Source organism: Fundulus heteroclitus, chromosome 22 (genome assembly GCF_011125445.2).
Source record: "Fundulus heteroclitus isolate FHET01 chromosome 22, MU-UCD_Fhet_4.1, whole genome shotgun sequence".
Lineage (NCBI taxonomy): Eukaryota > Metazoa > Chordata > Actinopteri > Cyprinodontiformes > Fundulidae > Fundulus > Fundulus heteroclitus.
This window is the reverse complement of record NC_046382.1, coordinates 15,455,311-15,479,897: the sequence shown is the minus strand read 5'-3', so window position 1 is coordinate 15,479,897 and position 24,587 is coordinate 15,455,311. Positions and strand designations below refer to the sequence as shown.

The 24,587-nt window shown below is 41.7% G+C and overlaps 1 protein-coding gene across 4 annotated transcripts in view; it reads right to left on the bottom strand.

Annotated features, from left to right (window-relative positions):
• The window catches only part of arid4b (AT-rich interaction domain 4B), a 63,450-nt gene that overhangs the window by 15,038 nt on the left and 23,825 nt on the right, over positions 1 to 24,587 (bottom strand). For all 4 annotated transcript variants that reach the window (XM_012853558.3, XM_036126023.1, XM_012853559.3 and 1 more), the window contains exons 4-16: positions 21,640 to 21,705; positions 21,187 to 21,277; positions 18,435 to 18,514; positions 18,099 to 18,190; positions 13,469 to 13,610; positions 12,338 to 12,417; positions 7,337 to 7,413; positions 6,627 to 6,775; positions 6,472 to 6,544; positions 6,300 to 6,394; positions 6,111 to 6,208; positions 3,611 to 3,812; positions 3,292 to 3,521 (exon numbers count right to left, since the gene is read on the bottom strand). In XM_012853558.3, coding sequence (XP_012709012.2) covers positions 3,292 to 3,521; positions 3,611 to 3,812; positions 6,111 to 6,208; positions 6,300 to 6,394; positions 6,472 to 6,544; positions 6,627 to 6,775; positions 7,337 to 7,413; positions 12,338 to 12,417; positions 13,469 to 13,610; positions 18,099 to 18,190; positions 18,435 to 18,514; positions 21,187 to 21,277; positions 21,640 to 21,705 — 1,475 coding nt within the window. The remainder of the gene's footprint in view (positions 1 to 3,291; positions 3,522 to 3,610; positions 3,813 to 6,110; positions 6,209 to 6,299; positions 6,395 to 6,471; positions 6,545 to 6,626; positions 6,776 to 7,336; positions 7,414 to 12,337; positions 12,418 to 13,468; positions 13,611 to 18,098; positions 18,191 to 18,434; positions 18,515 to 21,186; positions 21,278 to 21,639; positions 21,706 to 24,587) is intronic.

Here is a 24,587-nt window from a genome sequence, read left to right as displayed (position 1 = left end):
ATTTCTGCTCATTCTTCTTTTCAAAGCAGCTTAAACTCAGAAGGATTAGATGGAGAGCGTCAGATAATAAGCTATTTTCGACTTTTACCATAGATTCTTGATTGGGTTCATGTCTGGACTTTGAACGGGCCATTTTAACACATAAATGTGTCTTTATCTAAAGCTCTGGGTGTATGTTTAGGGTCGCTGCCCGGCAGAAAGGTGAACATCTGCCCCAGTCTAAGGTCTTCTGGAGCCTCGAGACGTTTTCTTCCATAATTGTCCTGTTTTTAGCCCTTTTCATCTCATCACCGACTGACCACACTGCAAAAACGGAACTAGAAATAAGTAAAATATTCTTTAAAATTAATGTATTTGTCCTTGATTTGAGCAGGTAAATAAGATGATTTGCCAATGGAATGAGATTTTTGCACTTAAAATAGGAACAATTCTTCTCCATCATCTTATTTTAAGTGCAGGATGTCTAATTATCTTATTTTAGGGCTCAAAATACTAATTCCATTGGCAGATCATCTTATTTACCTGCTCAAATCAAGGAATAAAACACTAACTTTAAGAACATTTTACTTATTTTTAGATCCGTTTTTGCAGTGCAGTTTCCCTTTCCCAGCTAAAGAAGAGCGTTTCTCAGCATGACACAGCCACCGCCATGCTATGTGGAGGAGACGGCGTGTTCAGGCTCATATGCAGCGTTAGGTTTCCTCCCACAAATTGCATTTTATGTCAGGTAAAAAAATTTCTTATCTCAGCAGAGTACTTTTTGCCACATTTGCTGTGTTGGCTTGTGGGAAACTCTAAACTTTCTTTCAATCATGGCTTTCTTCGCGCCGCTGTTTCATGAAGGCCAGATTTGTGGAGCACACACCTAACTGCGGCGCTGCGGACAGATTCTCCCACGTGAGCTGAGCATCTCTGCAGCTCCTCCAGAGTTACCGTGTGTCTCTATGTGGCTTCTTACCCAGGTGTGGCTTCGGTAGGTGTGCAGTTGTGCCACACTTTCCATTTTCATAATAAATTTAACCGTGCTCACAGAGTTGTTTAAACTCGGATTATTATTTCATACCCTCTCTAGAATGTAAAATTTATTGTCACCTTGCACTGAGCTACCGTAACACCGCAGTAACAAAACAAGTAAAAGCATTTGATGAAATTTAAAAGGGTTACCTCTAAAATAGAAACAAAAAGAAACGAAGTGTAACATATACACTAGAGAGGGCATGAGAAATAAATGCAAGGATATATATATATATATATATATATATATATATATATATATATATATATATATATATATATATATATATATATATATATATTAGATATATATATTATTTTCCAAAAGGATGGGGGGGGGGGGGGTGCTTATCACTGTGGGTGAGTCTGTTTGTAGAGGTGGGAGCTTGTAATCATGCTTGTTTGCAGTGCGTATAGCTTAGGGGAAGAAGCTCTACAACTTTCTCCTTGACCTGTCTGCTGTGTTCCTGTTTTTTCCCTAATGTTCTCTGACAAACCTCTGAGGCCTTCACAGTACAGCTGAGTTTATATACAGAGATTAAATCACAAAGAGGGGTTTTATTTATTATCCAGGCGACAATGGCTGTGTTTACAAAAATTTCACGATTGGATTGAAATGTATTCGGATTAAAAACAACAACAACAAATTATCGGATTGTACCGTTTATATGGACACACAATCAATTAACCCGATCATAATGTGTGTTTATAAGCACCTGGGTTTATTCAGAATGGAACCACTGACATGCATAGATATCAAATTTCCCTATAAAAAAAATAAAAAATAAAAAAAACCTTCTTTGCTAAACAACAAAAAATAGAAAGGCAGTATTACACAAGTTCTTTTGTCTTCTGAGTGCCCAGGCTGGATTTGCACCAGCTTCTAATTACGGCTTAGTCGTTACCGAATACATAATCATTTTGAGTTTTTTTAATGTTTTGAACAGAAACGTTGTATCAGGAGCCACGATAGCTTTGCTACCCGACATATCTTTGCCACTCACCAACACAGAAATACGTCACGTTTACGTCGGCGCACATTCGCACTCAGGTAAGTTTGCTACATTCGGAATAACTTGAGCCTGACAAGCGTTTATACGCACGTTCATCAGATTATCAATCAGCATAAACCACTCCTTTAATTCGGATTACAACTTCATTCAGATTGAGCTTAATCCACCATAGGGCCATTAGAATAGAGAGGGCTGAATACAAATGCATGCCACACTTTCCAGATTTTAATAAACTAAATAAAAATGTAACCATGTGTCTTTTTCCGTGTACTTCACAATAAGTCTCCAAGTTTTGCTATACTCTGCATAGACTTCTTTTCCACCACATAATCGGCCGATCTGCTGCTGGATTTAACGCGTGATCCTCACACAGCACAGGCGACACGCCGGACCCATCAAAGAGACGAGAGACCGTCAGCGAAGACCAGATCAGCCTCTGGGTTCTCCACAGAGTGACTCCCAGCCACCAAAACAGTCTGTGATCTTGACAAAGCACAGGCCACATTAAACTACAGAGAGGAGGACACTAAAGAGCCTCTAAAGGACAGGGAAGTCACAAGCGATAATCTCTCCGCCCTCACATCAACGCAGGTTCTACTCAGGAGGGCAAAAACAGGGAATAAAAGCCAAGCTAACATCCAGCGGAGCTAGAAAAGTTCTCGCTCTGCTACGGGTCGCTGCATGTGAAGCGCTGAAAGGGTTAATGTCTCATTGATGACACTCATACACATGGAACATTTAACCAGAGCTGAGGAGCGAAAGCCAAAAAAAATAAATAAATAAAAGACGAGAAAAGGCAGGGGAGGAGAGCCAGTAAGACAGAGAGAGAGAGAGAGAGAGAGAGAGAGAGACCTGGAGGAGCGCACCGAGTGGGTGAGGCTTTGCCACGGTGAAGCAATCTCACGCAGAGAGACAGAGAGAGCACAGCGTGATAGGACAGGTGGAAGGTAGCGGCGAGGCGCCCTAAGAGGCCTCTGGCAGCTGATCCCGACCAAGCCACCAAAAATAATAATAGCACAGAGGGCAGCGGGCGAGAGCTTAGGTCGAGGAGAGCTCTGCGCTCTCTTTGGTTAGACAGGCAGAGGAGGATTGTGGGTATTAGTGTCGTTAAGGGCACAAGGATCACTGCTCCTTCTTTGCTTAACAGACTTGCAGCGTAGACAAAGAAAAGAGAATGGCTGACAAACTGTAACATTCTTTGGGTGAGGCTGCTTTTGCGTTTTAAACTCTGTGGCGTAGGGAGAGACCCTCTCAGAGCACTTACCCAGAGTTATCCTTGCTCTCCTGCCCGTCCTCCAGCTCCATTTTCACGTTCTCGCCTCCGAGGCGAGATGTGGATGAGCCCTCATCGGCGTCTGCCTTCGAAGAACCTTCTTCTTCTTCCTCTTCTTCTTCTTCTGCTTCTTCATCGTCGTCGTTCTGTCTGCTGTCCGCTCCCTCTGCCTTGGACGGTTCAGACTCTGACTTGATTTGGGTTAAGTCGTTTTTTTCTTCCTGTACGTGTGGGCAGGGGGTTTGGTTTAAAATCCAACAGTATCAGAGGAAGGACGGTTTAAAATCGTAGTTTCCTACAGAAAAAGTACCTTGCAGTGAACAGATGGCGGAATGCAAAGCGCTTCGTCCAACCGGGTTTCCTGCTCTTCTGAGACGGAGGTGGCGGGAGCCGCTCTCCCCGCCTCCTCCTCCTCAGGCTTCACCTCCCTCTTGGGACCCGGCTTCAAAGGCAGGTCCATCTTGAAGGTGATGGCAGTGGAGGTGCAGTATTCCTCGAATCCGTACAGATACCTGCAAGATGAAACATTCCTCATAAATGCATCGGAAAGAATCTCTGGTTGAAAAAAAAAAGTAAGAGATCTCCAAACGTTAATGTAAAAACATTTTATTCAGCAGGTTAATTAATACTTTACACAACCATCCATTGCCAACTAGCACTTTAAGTCTTCTCCTAAATCCTTTTTTAAGGCTGGAGCAAACAGAGAGAGGTTTTTATAAGGGATGGGATGGCCATGAAAGACGCCTGACTTAGTGTTTGGAGAATTATTTCTTAATTTGATTGTACCACGTTTTAAAAGAGTAAGAAATATACTGTAAAGTTAAGCAGAACTTCGGCTCAGAGTGTAGCGCGTGTTCACTTCCTGGTTCCTCAGCCAATCATGACACTTCCCAGGGTTGCCGAAACAACCTTGTTTTGCGTGTTGTTCCAATTTAAAACACTAGGTGTCATTATAACTTATTGTTAAACCGCTTCAGCTTTCAGATGGGTAGCAGGCCCACAGCATCACACATCCTCCAACGTGTTCACCAGCGGCCCTGACGTGCTTTTCACATATTGATCTGTTTATTTTCCCCCACGTCAAAACCCACCTGGAGTATTTTTTCTAACCTTAGTCTCCTCTGATGAAGGCACATAATGGAGAAGGACTACAGAGAAGCCAACTGGCATCAGGACACAATCTAATGGTTGTTTTATGAACCTGTTGAGCTGACAGTGAACCTCGATTGTTTTTTTTACCTCCTACACCATCCTGCTTAATGCGCGTGGCGGTAAGATAAAGTTATTTCCTTGTCTAGCGGTGTTTGTCGCAGTTTCCCCTGTTCAAACCTTTGATTTGTCCATCTGACTGAATATGTGGGTAAATTTTGGTCAGCAGCTATTTACGTGTAGCCAATAACACACGTTGGGCTCACTTAAACATAAGAGTGTCAGGTTAGATTTATACCCATGGGAAACCGGAAGAGTTCCTGCACACTTTGATGACTCTAAAACAAGGTGACGCCGCCTCTCCTCTCATGTGGGGTCGGTGCAGCATGGTATCAAAAAGAGTAGTAGCTGTCACTGTGCAGATTAGGTGCTAAAAGAGCCACTTCATCTCATCTTTGAGCAGAAATGATCATGCTCTGCCTCACATCACCACTTGTGGAGCGTGTTGCTTACTGGGCAGGGCCGGCGGTCAAGGGACGCTCTACGTAGACTCTGTTTTCCAGGTAAAGCAAAAATATCGCTTTGGGCATGATTTTGATGGAGAATTAGCACCATGACACAGTTAAAAGCTGAAAGAAGTGGATTTTGCATGATATAGGCCAGGGATGGGCAACTGGCGGCCCGGGGGCCGCACACGGCCCTCGTCATCACTCAGTGCGGCCCGCGAATAGATCAATAATAATTTAAGAATGACAAAAACAAAACAAAAAAACAAAAAACTTGTAATTATACTTTTGACCGATAGGGGGCCGTACCCAAACAATAGCGGGCATGGGCCGCTTTGCAACAGCGAGGAAGAAAGTCAAGAGCCCTGGCCACTAGCAGTGGAATAAAGGGAAAACTTGACGAGAAAGTCACATTTTTCAGACAAAATGGGAAGAAGTATGGACATGGGGAATTTTTTTTTTTTGGTCTCTTGTCATTCACACACAACATAAACCGTGAGAGCCGACGTGAGTTTTGAAACTGCAAAGCTTTGCCTTAAGCAGAAGATCAAACGTGCAGCACCGCGTTCACAGACCAGTGTGATGCATTCGTGAGCGTCAGAAAGCTATGGTGCATTCAGGAGCATGGGACATTAGATTTTTCAGAATAAAAAGCTAACAGATGTGCATAATCAAAAAATAACAGAAATACAATTATAGAGCATTCAGTATTGTAAGAAAGCCCACACTGTTTCTGGATAGACACATTACTGTTTGAGTTAAGTTCTGTTCCGTTTTATGCCTCTTTCCTTGTAAATTTGAAATGACCCATGTTCCTGAATGCATTGATATGGAGGAGTTTAAATTCCTTTTTTGCAATTTTTTTTAAAGCAAACGGTTTGTCTTTTTCTTAAGGACATATTAAAATGCATTTATATGCAGAAAATAGTTATATGTTGGTGCAGTAAACATACAGATATAAATTCATCTAAAATTTGTTCTTATTGAGAATAATTTGTAGCTTCTTTCATATCCAATTATTTGAAGTGCGTGGTCATGTGGCCCTCCAATGGTCGTGCTGAAAAAAATGTGGCCCTCTTTATCATGGAAGTTGCCCATCCCTGATATAGGCCATTTAAACGTTTTCAGCACAGTGAAGGCAGCGTCTTTACATACTTGCGGTAAGCACACTTGACGTTGTAGCCAGCAGCTGAGTTGAGCACCGGGATGCCCAGATCCTGGTAGACCTGCTTCCAGACGGAGCCGCTTTCAATCTGTTCAAAGACGACCGCAAGACTGATCAGTGTCACAGAAACGGGGCTTAACTGTTCGCATGGGGGGAGTCACAGTTAAAGGGACGCTCACGTTGTCAAAGCCACCCAGTTTGTGAACCAGCCTGTAGAGCTTGAAGAGGTTCAGGTTCCTGTAGCCAAGAACGGGCCGCTTGTTGATGGGGGTTCCTGCAGATATGAAACGTTTTGGCAGGTTAAAAAACATTTAAAGAAAGAAATGCTTGTTTCATCCGTCCAGCGCTCACCTCTGTCCTCCATGAACTTGTAGAGCTGCTGCAGGAAGTTCTCCCTCTCCTCTGGGAACGGCTCCACCTCCTCCTGCAGACAGGAAACAAAGAGAGCAGATGAGGATCCTCTTCACTTGGAGGATGCAGCGATGGCTCCCGGTGCCGCCTCTAACCTCCTCCTCTTCCCCGCTGGCGTCTTCTTCCTGCTCGTCTTCCTCGTCGTCGTCTTCCTCCTCGCTGCTGGAGCTCTCCTCTTTCACCTCTGTCTTCCAGGAACTGGGAACAACCTGTTTCTGCAGGAACTCCAACGCTGCGTCCAGCGCTGTCAGAAACAAACAAAACAAGGGTCACTTAAACGTGCAGCAGCTTTGAAATTCTAAATTTGAATCTAGAGATAAAAATATATCAACGTGGAGCAGCGGGGGGGGCCACCGTGTCGCAGGCGGACCTCGCTACCTCGGCAGATGCTCGTTTCAGGCTTTGTATAGTGGAAAAATGTCACAGTTGTGAGTCAACCACCTGTGAAAAGCTCGGCTGAGATAATGCTAAGCCGTTTCCTGGCTGTAATTACTAAAGAGAGTAACATCGGCGCAGCAGAAAGAAAGATAAAAAACAACAATAACAGGGAGACTGCATGAAAACCACGGTGAGGACTTCAGATAAAAATAGATTCGACAGCGGCGGGAGCTTTCAATCTCTGCCGTTTCCCAGAACAAAAACAAAGCCTTTCTTTCTTAAACCTGCACCGGTGCAACCCACTCAGAGTGTTTTATTTCCACTTCCGTGCCAAGTGTGCCAACACATAGCGGCAGCCCACAAGACGTCTGGATCTGGGAACGTAATAATGCACCACCTCAGTCAGATCCTTTATTAAGAGCGTCACCTGGTTTGAGCCCTGCGTCGGCTTTTGGAGGAATCTCACAGCTCATCTCGCTGACGTCCTTCCGGAGTACCATGTAGCTGCAAAACACGACAACAATAATAAAAAGGTGCGTTAAAACACAATAGGAGGCGTGTAGGAAGAGAAGGGGAAGGGGAAACCTCGATGTTTAAGCAGTCGGACTGGTGACTACATCACCACAGCATCCGGGCAAAGTGCGGCCGATTTGGCAGCTAGATGGATCAGTGGAGCTTGAAAGAGGCGAGAAGCTAAAGGCTTGGCTGGTAAACAAGAGACACTGTTTACTGTGGAGACTGGAAGCAGCTGAGCGGATCCAGACGCTAGATCATAAGGAAGAGAGGCGTCCTAAAGCTGCCAGACACACCTAGCATGTGGAAACAAGCTGCTCTGATCTGGACGCCACATTATTTGTGGTGGAAAACCAACACTGGATATGAAGCTGAACACACCATCCCTGTTGTGAAACATAGTAGTGGCAGCAGGATTGCTGTGGGATGGGGTATATTTCCCAAGGAGGCTAATGGGCAGATTCTGTAGAAAACGTTGGAGGAAAAAAAACGGGACGGTAGAGACACACCATGCAAGTCTTAAAGTCGACTCAGGGGCGACATGGACTAAAAATCTCTTGGAAAATTAGCAGTAATTATAATGATAACACCATAAGTGGTTTCTTTTCAGGTCTTTTTTTCCTCGGCAACTATGTTTGTGACGGCATGTCAGAGCAGTTACTGCCCAACAAAAACAAATGCAGCTCTTAAAAAAAACAAAAAACTTCTGAAACAGGCTTCTTCAGGGCAGCGCGTACAGACAGAAGTGTGAATTAATCACTAAACTGCACACAGTAACTGGACTTTATCATATTTTTAAATGCATTGACGCTCATGGAACAAATATTGGGTAATTTATTTTGACGATAACATAAATTTTCTGGGGGTTTTAAACACCGTTATGGGGAACTTATCGTTGCCGTGATGAATTTCATTATCACAACAACAATAATCAATACGATAAATGCCCACCCCTTCAAATTAAAGCAACACTTTTCAGATTTTATTTGCATTTGTTTTTTTCTTCCACTTCACAATCTATTGTATAACATAAAAATTAAAGCACACTGACGCTTCACAAGGCTGGAGCACAATGAATGGTTCCTTGACTTTGCACAATCTCACCATTATGCTCCCTTATTATTGATCGTGTGTCTGGTGAATACATTTCTGTGCTGGTTTGGACAAACGTCTTGGACCGGCAAACGTCTGCCAGAAACCTGAAAGTGGGGCTTTGAAAAGGATGAGACCATGAAATGTTTACTTAAAATGTCCCGGTATTTTAAAGAGTCCATAACGCCACGGATTCAGACAAGAGTCTCCAGGACTTTTAGAAGGGAAAATGGCCCACGGCTTCACATATCCTCCACCGTACTTAACAGCGCACACGAGGGTCAGTTTTAGTTTAATCTCACAAAAGCAGCAAACTTCACATATTTACATTTAAGGATTTTTCCTGGTATTCCCAGGTTGAATACCAGGAAAAAGTTGATGGGTGGATGGATGAAAGGCTAACGACTACAACGCATTAAAGATTGTGGCTGTAACGTGACAAAAGTTGAACATCTTAAAGGGTTTTGAATACTTTTGCAAGGCACTGCACAGTGGAAATCAGTCCAACCAAAAAAACTAAAAACTAAAACTAACTAACAGACTAATAGTCATTTGCAACATTACACTGAGTAATAACCAAGCATTGCAGCAAGGATTTAGAAGCAAACCACACAGCAAACACAACCACAGGTATCTACTATAAAAGCAGGTTAGGATTTTTTGGAGCTCTTCAGCTGAATTAAAAACCGCCTGCAGCGCTAACCAAACATGCCCAGAAACGCTCCATAAAAAATCAACGCCTGCAAAAACGTTTTCTTAGTGTAGCTCTCGACCGCAGTTTCAGTTCAGACTTGCAGAAGCGTCGGGAGGCACTTCCATCTCCTACCACCGTTTTCTGCTGGAGGAGACGTGTGGTTCTGGGATCGGCTGGCCAGGTCTGACGTGTACCCTGTTCTGCCGTTACACGCCTGTTTTATGAAGCATGTAGTGGCACATGTCAAGATAAACTACTACTGAAAAGACATTTAGCCCTGAACCACCAGTGTCAACCTCAGAGATGAAAAATCAATGCATAAGTCAGCAGCAATCATCCCACAGGCTCCATCAGTATCTGTGCAGGCTGTCTTCCATCCGTGCTATTTCAGGCACACCACTTGATCCATGCCTGATCCGGTTAAATCGCGTACTCGTGCTGAACGTTAACGGTTGAATTTTAATATCCAAAACAGAAGAAATATAAATAAATGAGACGCTTTTCATCATGCATAAGTAGCCATGATTGGATCAATGTTTTTTCTTTTTCTTCCAGCAATATTTCAGTTTTAGGCCTGCAGGGCAATAATCCTGAAAATCTCATTAGCAGTAATATAGATTTATCCGTCTTCTTACGCTGACAGCCACTCGAAATACACAGCGATGACTTAAACAAGTGAAATCGGCGAGGAAAGATGATACAACGTGTTTAATTATGATAGGCTGGTTTGCTTGGAGAAAGCATCTGACTGCCAGTTCTCGTCTCATTTATCATCCCCCATCTTATCACTCTCATCGCCCTTCACCAACCTACCAGCCACAACACAAGCGATAAGACTTCCTGTGCTGCAAACGCAGATTAAGGGTCGCTTTGATGACTCTTGGAGGATATCTATTAAAGAACAGATCAAGGCAGTCCTGTTAACAGTCCAATTCAAGCAACGTTGGGAAGGGACGACAAACACCGGCTGAACGTAGGCGTCGGTCTGTAGCCGCGTACGCAGACGGCAACAATAAAGCTTTGGTTGAGTGCAAACACCTGACACGACTTCTTTCTCTCTGTACTACAGTCAACATGTGGCTGGGGGGCTCCAGCGTGGATGGAGGCAGCAGGGAAGCTGCAATATGTCACCATAGCAACGCTTGGACTAGCACAGCGGTTCCCAAACTTTTCTTGGTTCGCCCTCCTGTGACTTAAAAGAAAGTTTTCACGACCTCTCCAACCAGCCTTTATGACAGTTGAACAAAGAAAAACCAACTGCAGTAAAACATAACAATAAAATCACCCGCTATTACCATCTAATGTAGAACAGATTACTGGATCAATGTCTTGTTGTGTCTCTGCTCTGTCTTCTCTAACCCCAGTCGGTCGAGGCAGATGACCGTTCATACTGGTTCTGGTTCTGCTGGAGGTTTTTCCTTCCCGTTAAAGGGGAGTTTTTCTTTCCACTGTCGCTTCATGCTTGCTCAGTATGAGGGATTGCTGCAAAGTCATGGACAACGCAGACGACTGTCCACTGTGGCTCTACGCTTCTCCAGGAGTGAATGCTGCTTGTCGGGACTTTGATGCAATCAACTGGTTCCCTTATATAGGACATTTTTGACCAATCTGTATAATATGATTGATTTTGATTTTGTAAAGTGACTCGAGATGACATGTTTCATGAATTGGTGCTATATAAATAAAATTTAATTGAATTAAAATAAACTTCCACCTGAAAGTGTAATTGTTTTAAGCTTAACTGTCCATTTTACTCTAATTGAATTCAACATTGCCATCAATATATATTTTTTAAATAACCTCTCAAAAAGGGTAATTTTTCCAGTTTATTTCTACAATGCCCCCCCCCCCCTCTCCCCACCCCCCCTGCAATTACATTACAAACCAGGTCATCAAAGCAATAAACTCATTGGGAGGACTACAGCGTTTACTAGTTTAAGTCTGAAACGTAAATATTTTTACCTTTTTATTTATCTCTTTTTCTACACGTATCCTGACTTGGAAATTTACTTTTTCCAGACTAAAATAGGAATCCTGAACACACCAGCTAAGGTACGAGACATGGTGGAGGTAGCATCGTTCTTTTGGGAATAATCGTCTTTAGCTTGATGGAAATATGGATGCTGTAAGAAAACCTGTGAAGGGACTTAATGCCCGACGCGTTTTTCAGCATTCATTTTACAACTTCAATAGATTTCATTGAGATTTTATGTGATTGATGAGCACGGAGGAGAAAATCGTTGTCGTGTGGAAGGAAGCGGATGAATGCATGACTTTGGAATGTTTTTATGAATAGAAATCTGAAAAGTGTGGCCTGCATTTGTCTTCAGCACCAAATCCAGTCCTCTAGATCAGGGGTCTGCAACCTGTGGCTCCAGAGCTGCATGTGGCTCTTTACACCTTCAGCTTTGGCTCTTAAAAACTTAGACCAAAAATGAGGGGGGAAAAAATTGGTAAATATTTCTGAATGTAAAGGTAATTTAAAATTGCTAGCTTTAGGATGCATTTAGTTCTGCAATATATGCATAATATTTGCAGAAAGAAAGAAACTAATGGTGTGTATAATATTTTACTATAGATAAATTAAGTATCTTTTTGTCAATAGCTTGCAAACGACTTGCTTTGCTATAAAAATCAAATGTCCAATTCAAGAAAATGTATTAAGCCTAAACATAAAAATACTGTTGGTGAAATAATAACTGGTTATCTTTAATTTAAAAAAATGTAAACAAATGTCCTACAGTATACTATAAAAACAAGCTCTTGTTTCAAAGAGATTATTAACTTTTGTGGCTCTAAACAAAATTTGTTTAGCTGGGCCGAGGGCAAAAATGGCTCTGTGGGTTGTAAAGGTTGCTGACCCCTGCTCTAGATGCATAAAGCAGGTGGAGACATAACCCAACAGACATGCAGCTGTAGCTGCAGCAGAAGGCGGGTGTATGGGGATGCATGTTACACCTTTATTATTTTTATTTGTCCCACTTCACAATTATTCTCTACTTTGTGCTGGTCTGTCAAATAAAAAACGCATTTAAGTTTGCCGTTAACGTGAACAAGCTCGAGGGGCGTGAATACTTTCGGGTGAGTCATGGAAAAGAAGAAGGTGAAGGTTTATTGTCAGAGACTCACAATTTTCCATCCTTGAAAGAGCGGACGAAGACGTTGTCCTTCTTCACGGTCATGTCTTCATGGCAGTCCGGGGAGATGACCTTGTGATGCCAAGAAACAGAGGAAAAACACACAGAAAGTCAGATGTGATAACGAGGGGGGGAAGGAGCGGAGGTGCTTCGGGTCCAAATCAGTTTTTTTTTTTCCAGATGGCACGGACAAATATGTCCTCCGTGAAAGTACAAATACACAAGAAGGGGAGATAAGTGTTGTGGTAGGAGTAAGCAGCTTACAGCAGCATGCGTCGTTGCAGGAAGGAGCTGAGGAGCAAAAACGTTGAGGAGGAGGCAGCCCTGCTATTATGCTTTCTACTCGCTCTCTGCCCACTTCCTCCTGGACGCTGTGGCACAAACATGCTTGCAGGGTGAAAACTTTGACCTTAGCGCAGCGACTCGGGGAAGCACTTGGCTCACGTGTGAACCCGTGACCTTTCCTCCGTTTACTAGACGTCAGTCAGGGACAAACCTTTTGTCGCACACATGGATCGTCTGTCGCACGGCACATCTGGCAGCATCCCTCTGGTCCAAGGTAACGGCGTAAACAATGATAAGCCTCTGTGTAACGTTCTTCTCTATTCGGTCACAAGGAGGCAGCGTGGAGCTCAGCCAAAAAAAAAAAAAAAAAAAAAAAAAAAAAAAAAAAAAAAAAAAACGAGCCCGAGAACAACAAACCCAGGAGGCGGGGCTGAGCACGGTTAAAAGGACAGCTTTCCCCGCCCTCTGCCACTCTCTATCTTCTCCTGCTAGCGCTTGAACCAGGGAGAGCAGTCGCCGCATCAGCGTGTGCTAACAGAGAGTTTATAAATGGATCCCAGACATGAACCGACAACAACTGACCCGATTGTGCCGCACCGCCACTCAGATAGGATCTAGTTCCTAAAGAAACCGTGTGGAAACGCTTCCCCTACTCGAGGAAATTAGCTCTCTAATTGCACAAACACGCGCGTTGCTGCAATTCAAGGCAGCTGAACTCTAAAGCAATCATTTCATCCTGCTGAGTGTCGGCGCGTTACGTAAGGCCGTGGCGTTGGGTCGGCGGCGGCGGCGGTCTCTGGCGGCCCGGAGCAGCTGGGGGAGAAAAGCACAGACTCACCAGAGCGGGGTACCACGTGGTCTTCTTTTTGTCGCCGGCGGCTGCTCCCTCCACGCAGACCACTTTGCCAAACAGGTCTTCATTCTGCCGCTGGTCACTCTCCTCTTCTTCGCTGGACGAGGAGGACGCCTCCTCCTCCTGACTGTGGCAGGAAAGGACAATTTGATTCAAAATCTCTGACTGCAGCTGTTCTTATCTCATAGACGGCACCCAGCCCTGCTCCTCATCTAGGGGGACTGGTTAGTCTCTAATCACAATCACAATTATTGCTGAGCATGCTTTCACACTTAAGTCACATAACCAGAAAGTTTAATGTTCTATATCGGGACTGAATGTGATGCGTGATGCAAACAATGTGCGAAGAGGGAGGAAGATGATACACATTCTTCACAAATTACAGTCTGAGAAGTCTGATTTGGTCCCTCTGAGTCGATATTTTGTTGCTGTGAGTGTTTTTAGGGGACGTCTCCACCAGCTTTGCACAAACTTTAATGCCAGAGAGCTCGAGCTCAGTTAGATTGGCTGGAGAACATCTGTGATCGTTACTTTTCCAGTCTTGCCAAACATTCTCAGGTAGATTGAGGTCTGGGCTTTGACTAGGCCGTCCTAAAACATATAAGCCATCCTATTGTAGCCGTCTGTATGTTTAACGTCACGGTTCTGCTGGAAGGCGGACCCTTCACCCTAGTCTTTTGCAGCTTCTAACAGGTTTTCTTATTGGACTTAGCTCCATCTACTTCCCCCATCCACTCCTGCCAGATTCCTCATTCCTGCCGCAGAAAGCCATCCCCACAGCATGATGCTGCCACCGCCGCCTTTCCCCGTATGGATGCTGAAACATGATGGTTCGGGGTATTGTGCTGTATTAGATTTAGCATCTATACCAAGAGGGTCTCATCTGCCAAGAGAACCGTCTCCCAAACGCTTTTCCATAAATAACTTTTGGTGAACCGCACCGAGGAACGTTTATGACTTTTTTTTTTTTTTGCCACTTCCTGCATAAAAAGGCCAGATTTGCGAACACATGACAGATCAACACAACAAAATTGCTGCTTCTGTGATTAATGCCCTCCTGGCTCAACCATGATGCTTAAATGTCAGGATATCTACATTTTTACCATATTCCTTTGATTTGTGGAAGATAGCCGGGTCTCAGCTCGCTCTTCCCCATGATGCTGTTTGTTTACTAATGTTCTCCAACAACCAGCTATAATAACGCTGAGATTAAATTACTAAAAGGTGGGCTTAAGTTACGAGTCAGGCAGCTGCTGAAGGCACTGGATTTTAGTCAAGGTTATCAGAGCAAAGGGTGCTGCCTACAAATACACACCACACATTTCTGATTTCCATCCAGCCACTGTCTATACCTGCTGATCCATGCAGGGTCACTCACTCACACCTAAGGACAGTTTGGAGAGAGGCCAGTTAACCTAAAGAACCTGTTTATGGACTGTGGGAGGAAGCCGAAGTATCCAGAGAGAACCCATGCATGCACAGGGAGAACATGCAGACTCCATTCAGAAAGACACCAGGCCAGGAATTGAACCCAGAACCTTCTTGCTGCAAAACAACAACGCTACCAACACTTCACTGCGTAACCCTGCACAGATATTCATACTTGAAAAGTTCTTCTGCTTTACAATAATGCAATACTTTGTGTTGGTCTACTACATAAAAATCCCAGTAAACTATATTTAAGTTCCTGGCTGTAGATTTACTGTGAAAAGAAGTTAAAAGGGCACCAGAGCTGTTGCACAGCAGGCTTTTAGCATCTATGTAATGCAAACATGCTCTGCAAAATAACATTTAAACTGAGTTAGAATTATCAATAAAAAAAAAAAAAAAAAAAGAGAGAGAGAGAAAACCAGTAACTTGTCCCGGCCTCTTTCCAGACAAAGGGGGGAAAAAAGAAGCTAATTTCCCTCAAAGCAACCATCTCTTTATTTAGCTACATCTTCAGCAATAAAACATGAACAGTCTGGGGTGCAACAAACCGGCTCCATTTTTCTGCTCTTATCACCGTGCAGCAGAGTGAAACACAAGACTCTGCTGATGAGCCCGCTCATTAGGATCAGTGTGTTGACGCTCGGAGGCTCGCTCTCTTCGTCGTCCCGATTCTCCGTCCTGCAGCCAGCAGACGTACAGACAGGCATGTCTCTGAGTGATCATGCGAGCCGCACCAGCAGGCAAACAGATCCTCTGTCCTCTTTTTATGCCTCGCTAGGCCGGCTCTGTGCGCCGCTCTGTGTACATATAAACACGGCGTCTGGCACGACGAGCGCGCAGTAAATCAGTCAGGCTGCCGCTGCAACAATAACAACAAGCTGTGGCTCAAAGTCATAAACAAAGCACTTTAATGACTTAATGAAAGAGAGACTACCATTTATTTAGGAAACACGATTCAACATTAACTGACAGCTGTTGCAGGCGGTGATTTAGAGCGGTACCTCAGCACTCTCTGGGTTATATGCCACAGCCATTTTTGCTGCCACTGTCTTTGTTTCCAGTCACTTCGGCCAATACGGTGGAATCAACCTTTGTAATTCATGATGTAAAACTTCTTTGGTGAGCAGAGGGATAACAGAGGGTGCTAATGTGCAGCTGGGGCCCATTCTAAATCAATAGGGCATCACGGTTTAGGTTAATATTGACTTTTCTGTGGGTGCAATTACAAAGGAGAACACGATTATGTAGTCAAGTGTCCTCTTTATAAGGGAGGAGATGCGATTATACCCAAATAAACCCTGAGCAGTCCCTATTCCCAAACGAAACGTGTGCCATTTTCCAGGAGTGCACAGACATCATGGGGGTTTTAACAGCCAAACAAGAAGAAAACTTGCTAGAACATTTGAGTTAGAGGGGAAAAAAATAAAAAAATAAAAAAAGATTCAGCTGAATCACTAAACAGACATAAGCCTTAATGATGGAGGAGCTGGAGGAGATGAGCTGGCTCTCCTCTCACCGTCAGGCCTCAGAAACGTTGTATGAAGGGACTGAGATGAGAGCAAGTCTTTCATTTCAAATCAGTCCACAAAGGTAGGTACGCCTGTTAGTGGAGGAGGAGTACGGGCCCAGCGTCACACGCATCTGATGAACGGCGTCTTTGTCGGGCTTTCAACAAATCTGCCGTTTAAGGAAAAGTGGCAAGACGAAAGCAACTGTTGGGGAAAATGCAAAACACTATATTTGGCACAAACCCAGCAATGCACACGGCGCTGAATGCCACATCCCTAACGTGGAACATGGTAGTGGCAGCATCATGCTGCGGGGATGCGTTTGTTCAACAGGGAAGCTGGGGATGGGGGATGATCACATGCAGTTCACTAAGGCGGCTGCAGAGGGCAGTACAGCGTCCATTGCCCAGTGAGCAAAGAGCACCCCTATCACATGACCCCATCACATGACCACATCACATGACCACAGCTCAAAGAGGTAACAAAGCCAACAGCATAGGGCACAAAAAGTGATCAAAGTTTTATAAATCACACGTTCTTTGATAGAAAATGACTATTAGAATGATTTTAGGCGACAATGTGGTTGTGTAAAGCTGAAATATCTGTTTTGGTTTACGAAGATACAGCTTAATTATCGAAGCACTCCAACGTCTGCTTTGCGTTATGTCCGTTCTCGCTGTGCAAAACTCCTCAGCTCCTGAGTGGAAGTTCAACAAAGTTATAATTTAGTCAAGACAATAGCTAACGGTTATACTATTTCAGTGTTTACTTTATCACTGAGATGAATGTGAAGCTACATAGCGGGATAGTTCTATTTAACTTTAATGTCTAACTGGGGCGACGGAGAGGATGTTTGCAAATGAATAATTCACTCTATTCACTCTAATCTTCTTTAATGTTGATGCTGGGATTGGAAATATTGTCTTATTAAAAAGAGGACAAGCCTGAGTGCAAACACGATAATATGCTCCCTTTTTACACTATATTTTAACATCTTTGAAAGCATTAACCAATGTTAAAAGGTTGTAGGTTGAAAGACTGTTTTTAAATATATTTGGATCTTTTCTGATGTTATAAAAGTAAATATATATATATATATTGATAGAACATTAACAATAAATTAAGTCAGTTAAAGTTAAAAGTAATATTTTATGGATGATCATTTATAAAAAGGTAAAACATAAAAGATTGTGGCAACAAAAAGTAAAAGTGAGATAAAATATTTATATAGGAAGCTGAAGTGACGATGGAGATGATACCACAAAAATAACCGTGATTAGTCGACTAATTGAAAAAATTAATTGGCTGATCAACTGACCATTAAACTGATAATTAATTTTGCAGCCCTATTTACAATAAAGCATAATCATGGCCCAGTCAAAGTTCGGACCTACGTAAATCCAGTTAGAATCAGCGGCAACACTTGATGTTAACAAACGCTCTCCATCCAGTCTGACTGAACTTGATGTATTTTACAAAGAATAGGCAAGAAAATCTGGTAGAGACATAACCTAAACCGCAGAAAACATGGTTCTAGGAGTTAAAATGCATGAAAGCCTTTTCAGATTTCTATCTGCAAATAAAACAACAATAATGGTAAAAACGGGTGTCATCACAGGTTTTCTCTGAATAGCTTTCCAAGGCACTGCAGCAGTCAGACAAAGGCCAATACTCACATAGGGTTTGATCGCCGGCCGCGGTTGCCCTTCTTGCCAATGACCGGTGTGCCAAAGTGCTCAGGGTTGGTGAGAGGGAGTCTGTCGAGTGTCTGCAGTGAAACGAACCACAAAAAAGAGCCTCAGCTGCGGCTTCAACCAATCAGAATCCCAAAAAAAGGGTACAGTGACAAAAAATGAAATCTTTTCCCTGGATTTTATTAGTTAAAATATATTTACTCTGCAATAGAGAAAACATTTATCCATCTTTAAGAAGTAATGTTAAGTTTAAATGTGGATGGCTTCATCTTTCCGAATAAAGCAAGCTTTTCTTTTGAAAGCCAGCACGCTACTTGCCTCGCTTTCTGCAAAGTGGCGCGCTCCTTTCAGGCAGAGAGAGGAACGCCTCAGCGTCTTCTCGTCACCGTCGTCGAAAACTGCAAAGGCGACACAAAGCCGTTAGGCCGCTGCATGTGGGACAGGAGTCCGTCAACACGGCTGGACACAAATACATTCTCATCCCCTCATCAAGACGCCCTCGTAATGAAAGCAGCTCCGCTTTCAGCTGCTGGGGAAGGGCTCTCCGTCCCTCAAACGCACACCGGCGAAGTCTTGGAGAAGAGACACGTGTGGAATCAACTACAAGAGGGAGCATCGGTGAATGAACATAATTTATCTGGGCGAGGATGTTTTCACCACCGTGGAATCCCTCTGGGTGCTTTACAGTGACAAAAACAAGCTGAGAAAGCTCTGATCAAAGCAGCAGCAGACACACGCTGCGACTGTGTACTCATGGGTATAGATTTTCAATAAAGGAGCAAACTAAACTTGAGGAAACTTGCACTTTAGAGCTTTTCTCAAACATTTGAGGTTCGTAGATAAAAACTGAACTATAGGAACATTTGTGGCTGACAGATTCATTTCTCCGGGCGTATTATACCCTATATAACTATAGAAACTCAGAAAAACAATATAGCATTTTTATTGTGCTATATAAAACGTCTACTATAATACTATTCAACCCAGCTTTCATCCACAGTGTCCTGTCAACAAAAGTAGGATAAAGTCTTCCTCATTGGGCTTCCATGGTAAAGGTGTGATGGGATACTAAAATATTGACTCTTCATGATATTTATTTTTACAGTAAACAAGACAGCTTGGTAAAAAAAAAAAAGCAAGAATAATGGTACATCCAAGTTTAATTAGATATTTGGTAGTTAAATTTAAAAAAGAGAATTTTTTTATATATGACATAGATTACATTATATTATTTTAGCTTTTTTTATTCATGCTTTCTATCTGATTATTCTGCTTACAACTAATGAAAAGCCAAATTTCAGTTTATGGCATGAGACCAATTAAAAGAAAGGATATTTAAGGCAGAAATGTAATTTCATAGCCATATGTGCTTTTCTGAGTTTTTTTGTCTCTGCTCTCTCTTCTCTAACTCCCAGATGAGCGTCCACACTGAGCCTGGTTCTGGTTCTGCTGGAGGTTTTCCTTCCTGCTAAAGGGGAGTTTTCCTCTCCACTGTCGCTTCATGCTTGCTTAGAATGAGGGATTGCTACAAAGCCATCAACAATACAGACCACTGTCTCTGTGGCTCTACGCTCTTTCAGAAGTGAATGCTGCTTGTCAAGACTTGACGCAATCTACTGGGTTTCCTTATATAGGAAACCTTTTGACCAATCTGTATAATCTGATTGAATTTGACTTTGTAAAATGCCTTGAGATGACATGAATTGGCACTATATAAATAACATTTAATTGAAATATTATGGCCTAAAAAAAAAAAATCACGGTAGAACAAAACTACCTTGACAGTTGTCCAGCGGTTCCTCCAGAGTCTGGGACTCTGGAGTCTGCTTCACAATTCTCACTAGACCGCGGTTATGTTGCTTGTGGAACTTTTTTTTTTTGCTGCACTTTCTACTTCCACTAAACTTTCCACTGATGTGCTTGGATACAGCGCTCTTTCCTGGCAGACTGTTTAGCAGACAATTGCAGGACAACTCAGGTCAGCATTACAGCATACCAGGAATCATGTCTATATATTAACATTTAGATATTAAAATAATTTTAACTGAATTTTGGCTTTTCAATAGCTGTAAGCGGTGATCATAAAAATCAACAGAGAGTCTTCTTAATGTGTTTTTTTTAAGAATACAAATTTAACTCTTTTTTTTTTAATCCAATTTTTAAATCCAATTTTTTTAAATCCAATTTGTTTTTTTTTAATGACCAAATACTTTAATTTACTGAGATGCAGAAGGATTGATAAGGGAGTGTGAGCAAAATGTTTTATTTCCTCACTGGTCTGCATCTTTTAATATCTGCTCACTTTTAAGAATCAAAATAAGTCTTAGATATATGACATTATAATAAGAAAAATATGTTTAGACTTATTTTAAGATTTCTCTTAGTTAAATCTGTACATCTACAATTTACCTGAAGGGGATAGTAAAATAAAGACGTACTTGAAATTGGTCTGGAGTCAGTTTTTAATAAAATTTTTATGTTACACAAATCCACAAGGACTCTGCTCTATCTCAGCTACATATGAATCTAGCTCAGATGAGCTCAGTTTTAAAAGTTTAGACAGTTTGGCTGGAAAAATCAAGACTAAATACAAATCTTTAAAGCACAGCTTATGATCTTAACACCATAATTCTCTTTAAAATAGAAAGATAAAAACAAGTTGAATACTAACATCTGAATCACTTTAAATCATGCCCAGTTCAAAAAAATGCTCAGTTCAGATTAAAACCCTGATTTAAAGGGTAAAATTGACCAAAGCAAGCTGTGAAAATAGCCAAATTAGAGATAGCTAAAGTGATCAAGTCTGGTTGTCATTTGGAAAATCAAAGATAAAGGAGGTAATTAAAAAAATTAATTGAGAAAAATTTACACGTGTTAATTTTTAAGAAAACGAAACAAGTAATTACTAGCTGACAACTTGTTTGTTTTCTTATCACTTATCCAGCGTTGGAAAATGATGAACGCAAATGTCACTACTTTCACTCTCTTTAAACAAATATTACTTTTTCAAGTTAGCTGATGCAGATTTGCTCAGAGTTGTGGAGGTTAAGCAGCTTCCTTGTTGACTTACCGACTGTGTAAATACTGGCATCCGTCAGCTTGTTAATTGTGGCCTCTTGGTAAACGCCGTCCTGATTCTTTACTTCAACAACAGCACCCACCTGTGTGACAGACGCACAGCTGTTATTAAACACGCTGCAAATCATATTGTCTGATAATACATCTGATAACATGTTATTATTAATACAGTATGTAGTGAGATAATCACACTGCATCCACAGAAACTAAAGTAACTGAGATCAAATTAAAATGCTAATTTCCACTGTCTGATGCTTTTATGGTTTGTTTTTATGCACAGTGAAAAGGGAGTAGGAGGGTAGGAGCAACTGAAGAACAAAATATGATTTCTCCTGTTAAAAAAAAAGGATTTAATAATAAAGACTGAAGGCCATAAAAGAGAAAAGGTAAATTATAAGAGGAGCGTAAGATAATGCACCAGTCTCCTTTATATTTGAAGCCTTACCTTCAGAGGTCCTTTGATGTTTTCATCGTGGACCTCAGCTGTGGACAGATCTGGTTTAAAGGTCACCTGGGAGAGGCAGGAGGCAAAAAGAGAATCGGTAATGAGAATAATTACCTAAAGACCTGACAAGCTTATTTTACAGACACGTGTGAATGAGCAGGAGATGTCTGCTCCACAAACAGGGCACTACCGCTGCCCTCCTGAACCCGTTTCTACCTCCTTGCATGAATCTGTACCAGCCCTGTACTAATCAGGTGACTTCTGCAGGCAAATAATAGGAGAGTTGATTTTATTTAGGGTTATCTGAGTAAAAGGGGCGTTACTACAAATGCACGTCACTACCAGAGCTTTATTTATAGGAAGTAAACTACGTACTCTTTGGCTTCCACTTCACAATAAGGTTCTACTTTGTGTTTGTCTATCATATAAAATTTACTGAATATTATATTTGCAATGTAATTTTTTAAGGGGTATGAATACTATTACAAGTCACTATATTCACTATTACGTGTTTTATATGCCTTCAATGTGTGAAGAGTTTCGCAGCAGCCAGAAACACAGGAGCTACGTAGAAAGGCATTTTTTTTTTTTGCTCACCAGTACAAGTGTGTTATATCTTTCTGTTTTCTGAGAACACTTTTAAGTAATTTATGAGAGAATGTGCGCGTAAAATACTAACATTAATTTGAGGGTGCCATTATAATTGCCATAATAAAAAATCTGACTCAATGACACACACGCTAGGGGTGAAGAAAATGTCAAATAGCCGCTATTAGAAAGCACTCCTGCAGGTAACAGCTTCAGGCGATGACATGGAGTTCATTCAGCTTCAAATATACCAGCGGCAGAAAAAAAAAAAAAAAAGCAATCGAAATTTCACCGTGAAGGCAGAATCAAGGGGGAAAAAAAAGAAGAAAGAAATATGTACTAAAATGGCAGGGGGAAAAAAATAAGACGGGGAAAGAAATGAACAAAACGCTTACTGAGGCAATAGTTACTCAGATAATGACATCCTGGCCTGGTGAAAATAGAGGAATTCCTCTTTTAACAGGGAGCAGCAGGATGCTTTTCTCTTTAAAGGCGAAGAGAGGGAGGACTAGTGATGTCCAAAGCCATAGCTGGACAACATCGATAACACCTGACCCGCCTAACTGTGAGATGGCTGCGGCAGAGGGAGCTGTGCTGCCACTTGAACAGAAAAAAAACAAAAAAAACAATCATATCTGATAAAACATTAGCTCAGAAACATCCGTGGATGTACTTCTGATGTAACAGATCATCTTTGTCAGTACTTTTTTTAACTCGCCACCTTCTTTAAGTGTTTGCAAAGAGAATGTTTTTATTTTCTGTGTGCTTACGTACATCTACCATCTGTCACCGTCTGGATTGAGTCACTCAGAGGAGCGACTGGTATAACGCAACATTTCCTACACGCACACACCGTCAGTCAAATATTTGGACTGACCTTTTCATTCAGCGGTTTGTCTTTATTTTTATTGCTAAATCTGGGAACTCCTTCAAAACAGTTTTGAAAACCCGTCCCTTGGGAAGCTCGTCGAGAGAAAGCCAAGAGTGACCAAAGCAGTAATCAAAACAAAGGGGGAGTTATTGAAAGAAAGCTAAAATATACAAGATGTTTAACGTTATTTCCCAGTTTTCTGTTTGATATATAATTCTATATTGTTTTAGTAGGGCTGGGCAATATATCGTTTATTTTATTTTTCAAAAAGCAATATAAGATGACACTATATTGTTTATTTATGGTCTGTGTTCCATTATAATTATACTTTTATGTATTCCAGTAGTATTTTTCAGCCGTTTCTCATATTTATCTACAACTGTTTGTGAAAAATGTGCCTGTGAGACATTTGGGATGAAGCATTGATTCAGAGATGCTTTTTTTGTAAATTACTTTACAAAAAGAAAAACATATCGAGATAAATATCGTACATCAGCATTCAAGCCTAAAACTATAGAGATATTACTTTTGGTCCATATCGCTCAACCGTAGTTTTGATGTCTTCACTATGTATCTGCAATGAAGAAAGTCATGAAAATAAGGAAAAGCTATTGAATGACAAATGTACGTCCAAACTTTTGATTGGTAATGTATATGCCCCTTATTTAACGCCTTTCTTCACTAAAATTAGCAAACTTCTCAGTCCCATGTATAAATACAAATGTTAACTACAAATTCACTGCTTATATTTTCATCGAGGTGAGGCTTTAAATACTAAACATACATTGATGGACATACGGACAAACTAGTCAATGGATCGATGAAAGGATGGGTGGACAGACAAAAGTATGGACTATATATATATATATATATATATATATATATATATATATATATATATATATATATATATATATATATATATATATATATATATATATATATATATATATATATATATATATAAACGAGGTGAGGAGATCAAATCAAGTTCAATACTTTTTCAGACTGTGTAGGAAGCCTGAACCAAATGCAGCTGAGTAAAAGGAAGCATTGTCGAAGGTTGAGGTGACCGTACCCTGGCCGAGAATAAAACTAGCCACCAATGTTTGCTGTCTGTCCTTCTGCACAAAGAAGCTGAGAATAGAATCCCCAAGAAGACACAGCGTCTCTGATTACATCAATGAAGCGGCTTTTCCCTACTGCCTGAAGAAGACGGCATTGAAACCGCAGCACCGTGCCCTGAAGTAATGTACCATAGCGGGCATTTGCCCGCTCCAACCCAGAGACCGAGAGTGACTGCCTTGCAACTCATTGACCCATTGGATGTACTTAACCCTACTCAGTTCATCACAAGAATGACAGTAAGAGGTTGTGTCTGGGCAGAGAAAACTAATTCAGGATAAAACAAATTAAATTTAGTTAATTTCATTGCTTTACTTTGTTTGTGCTGCTTAGTTGCTAATAGGCCAGTGAGCCTAATGCTACA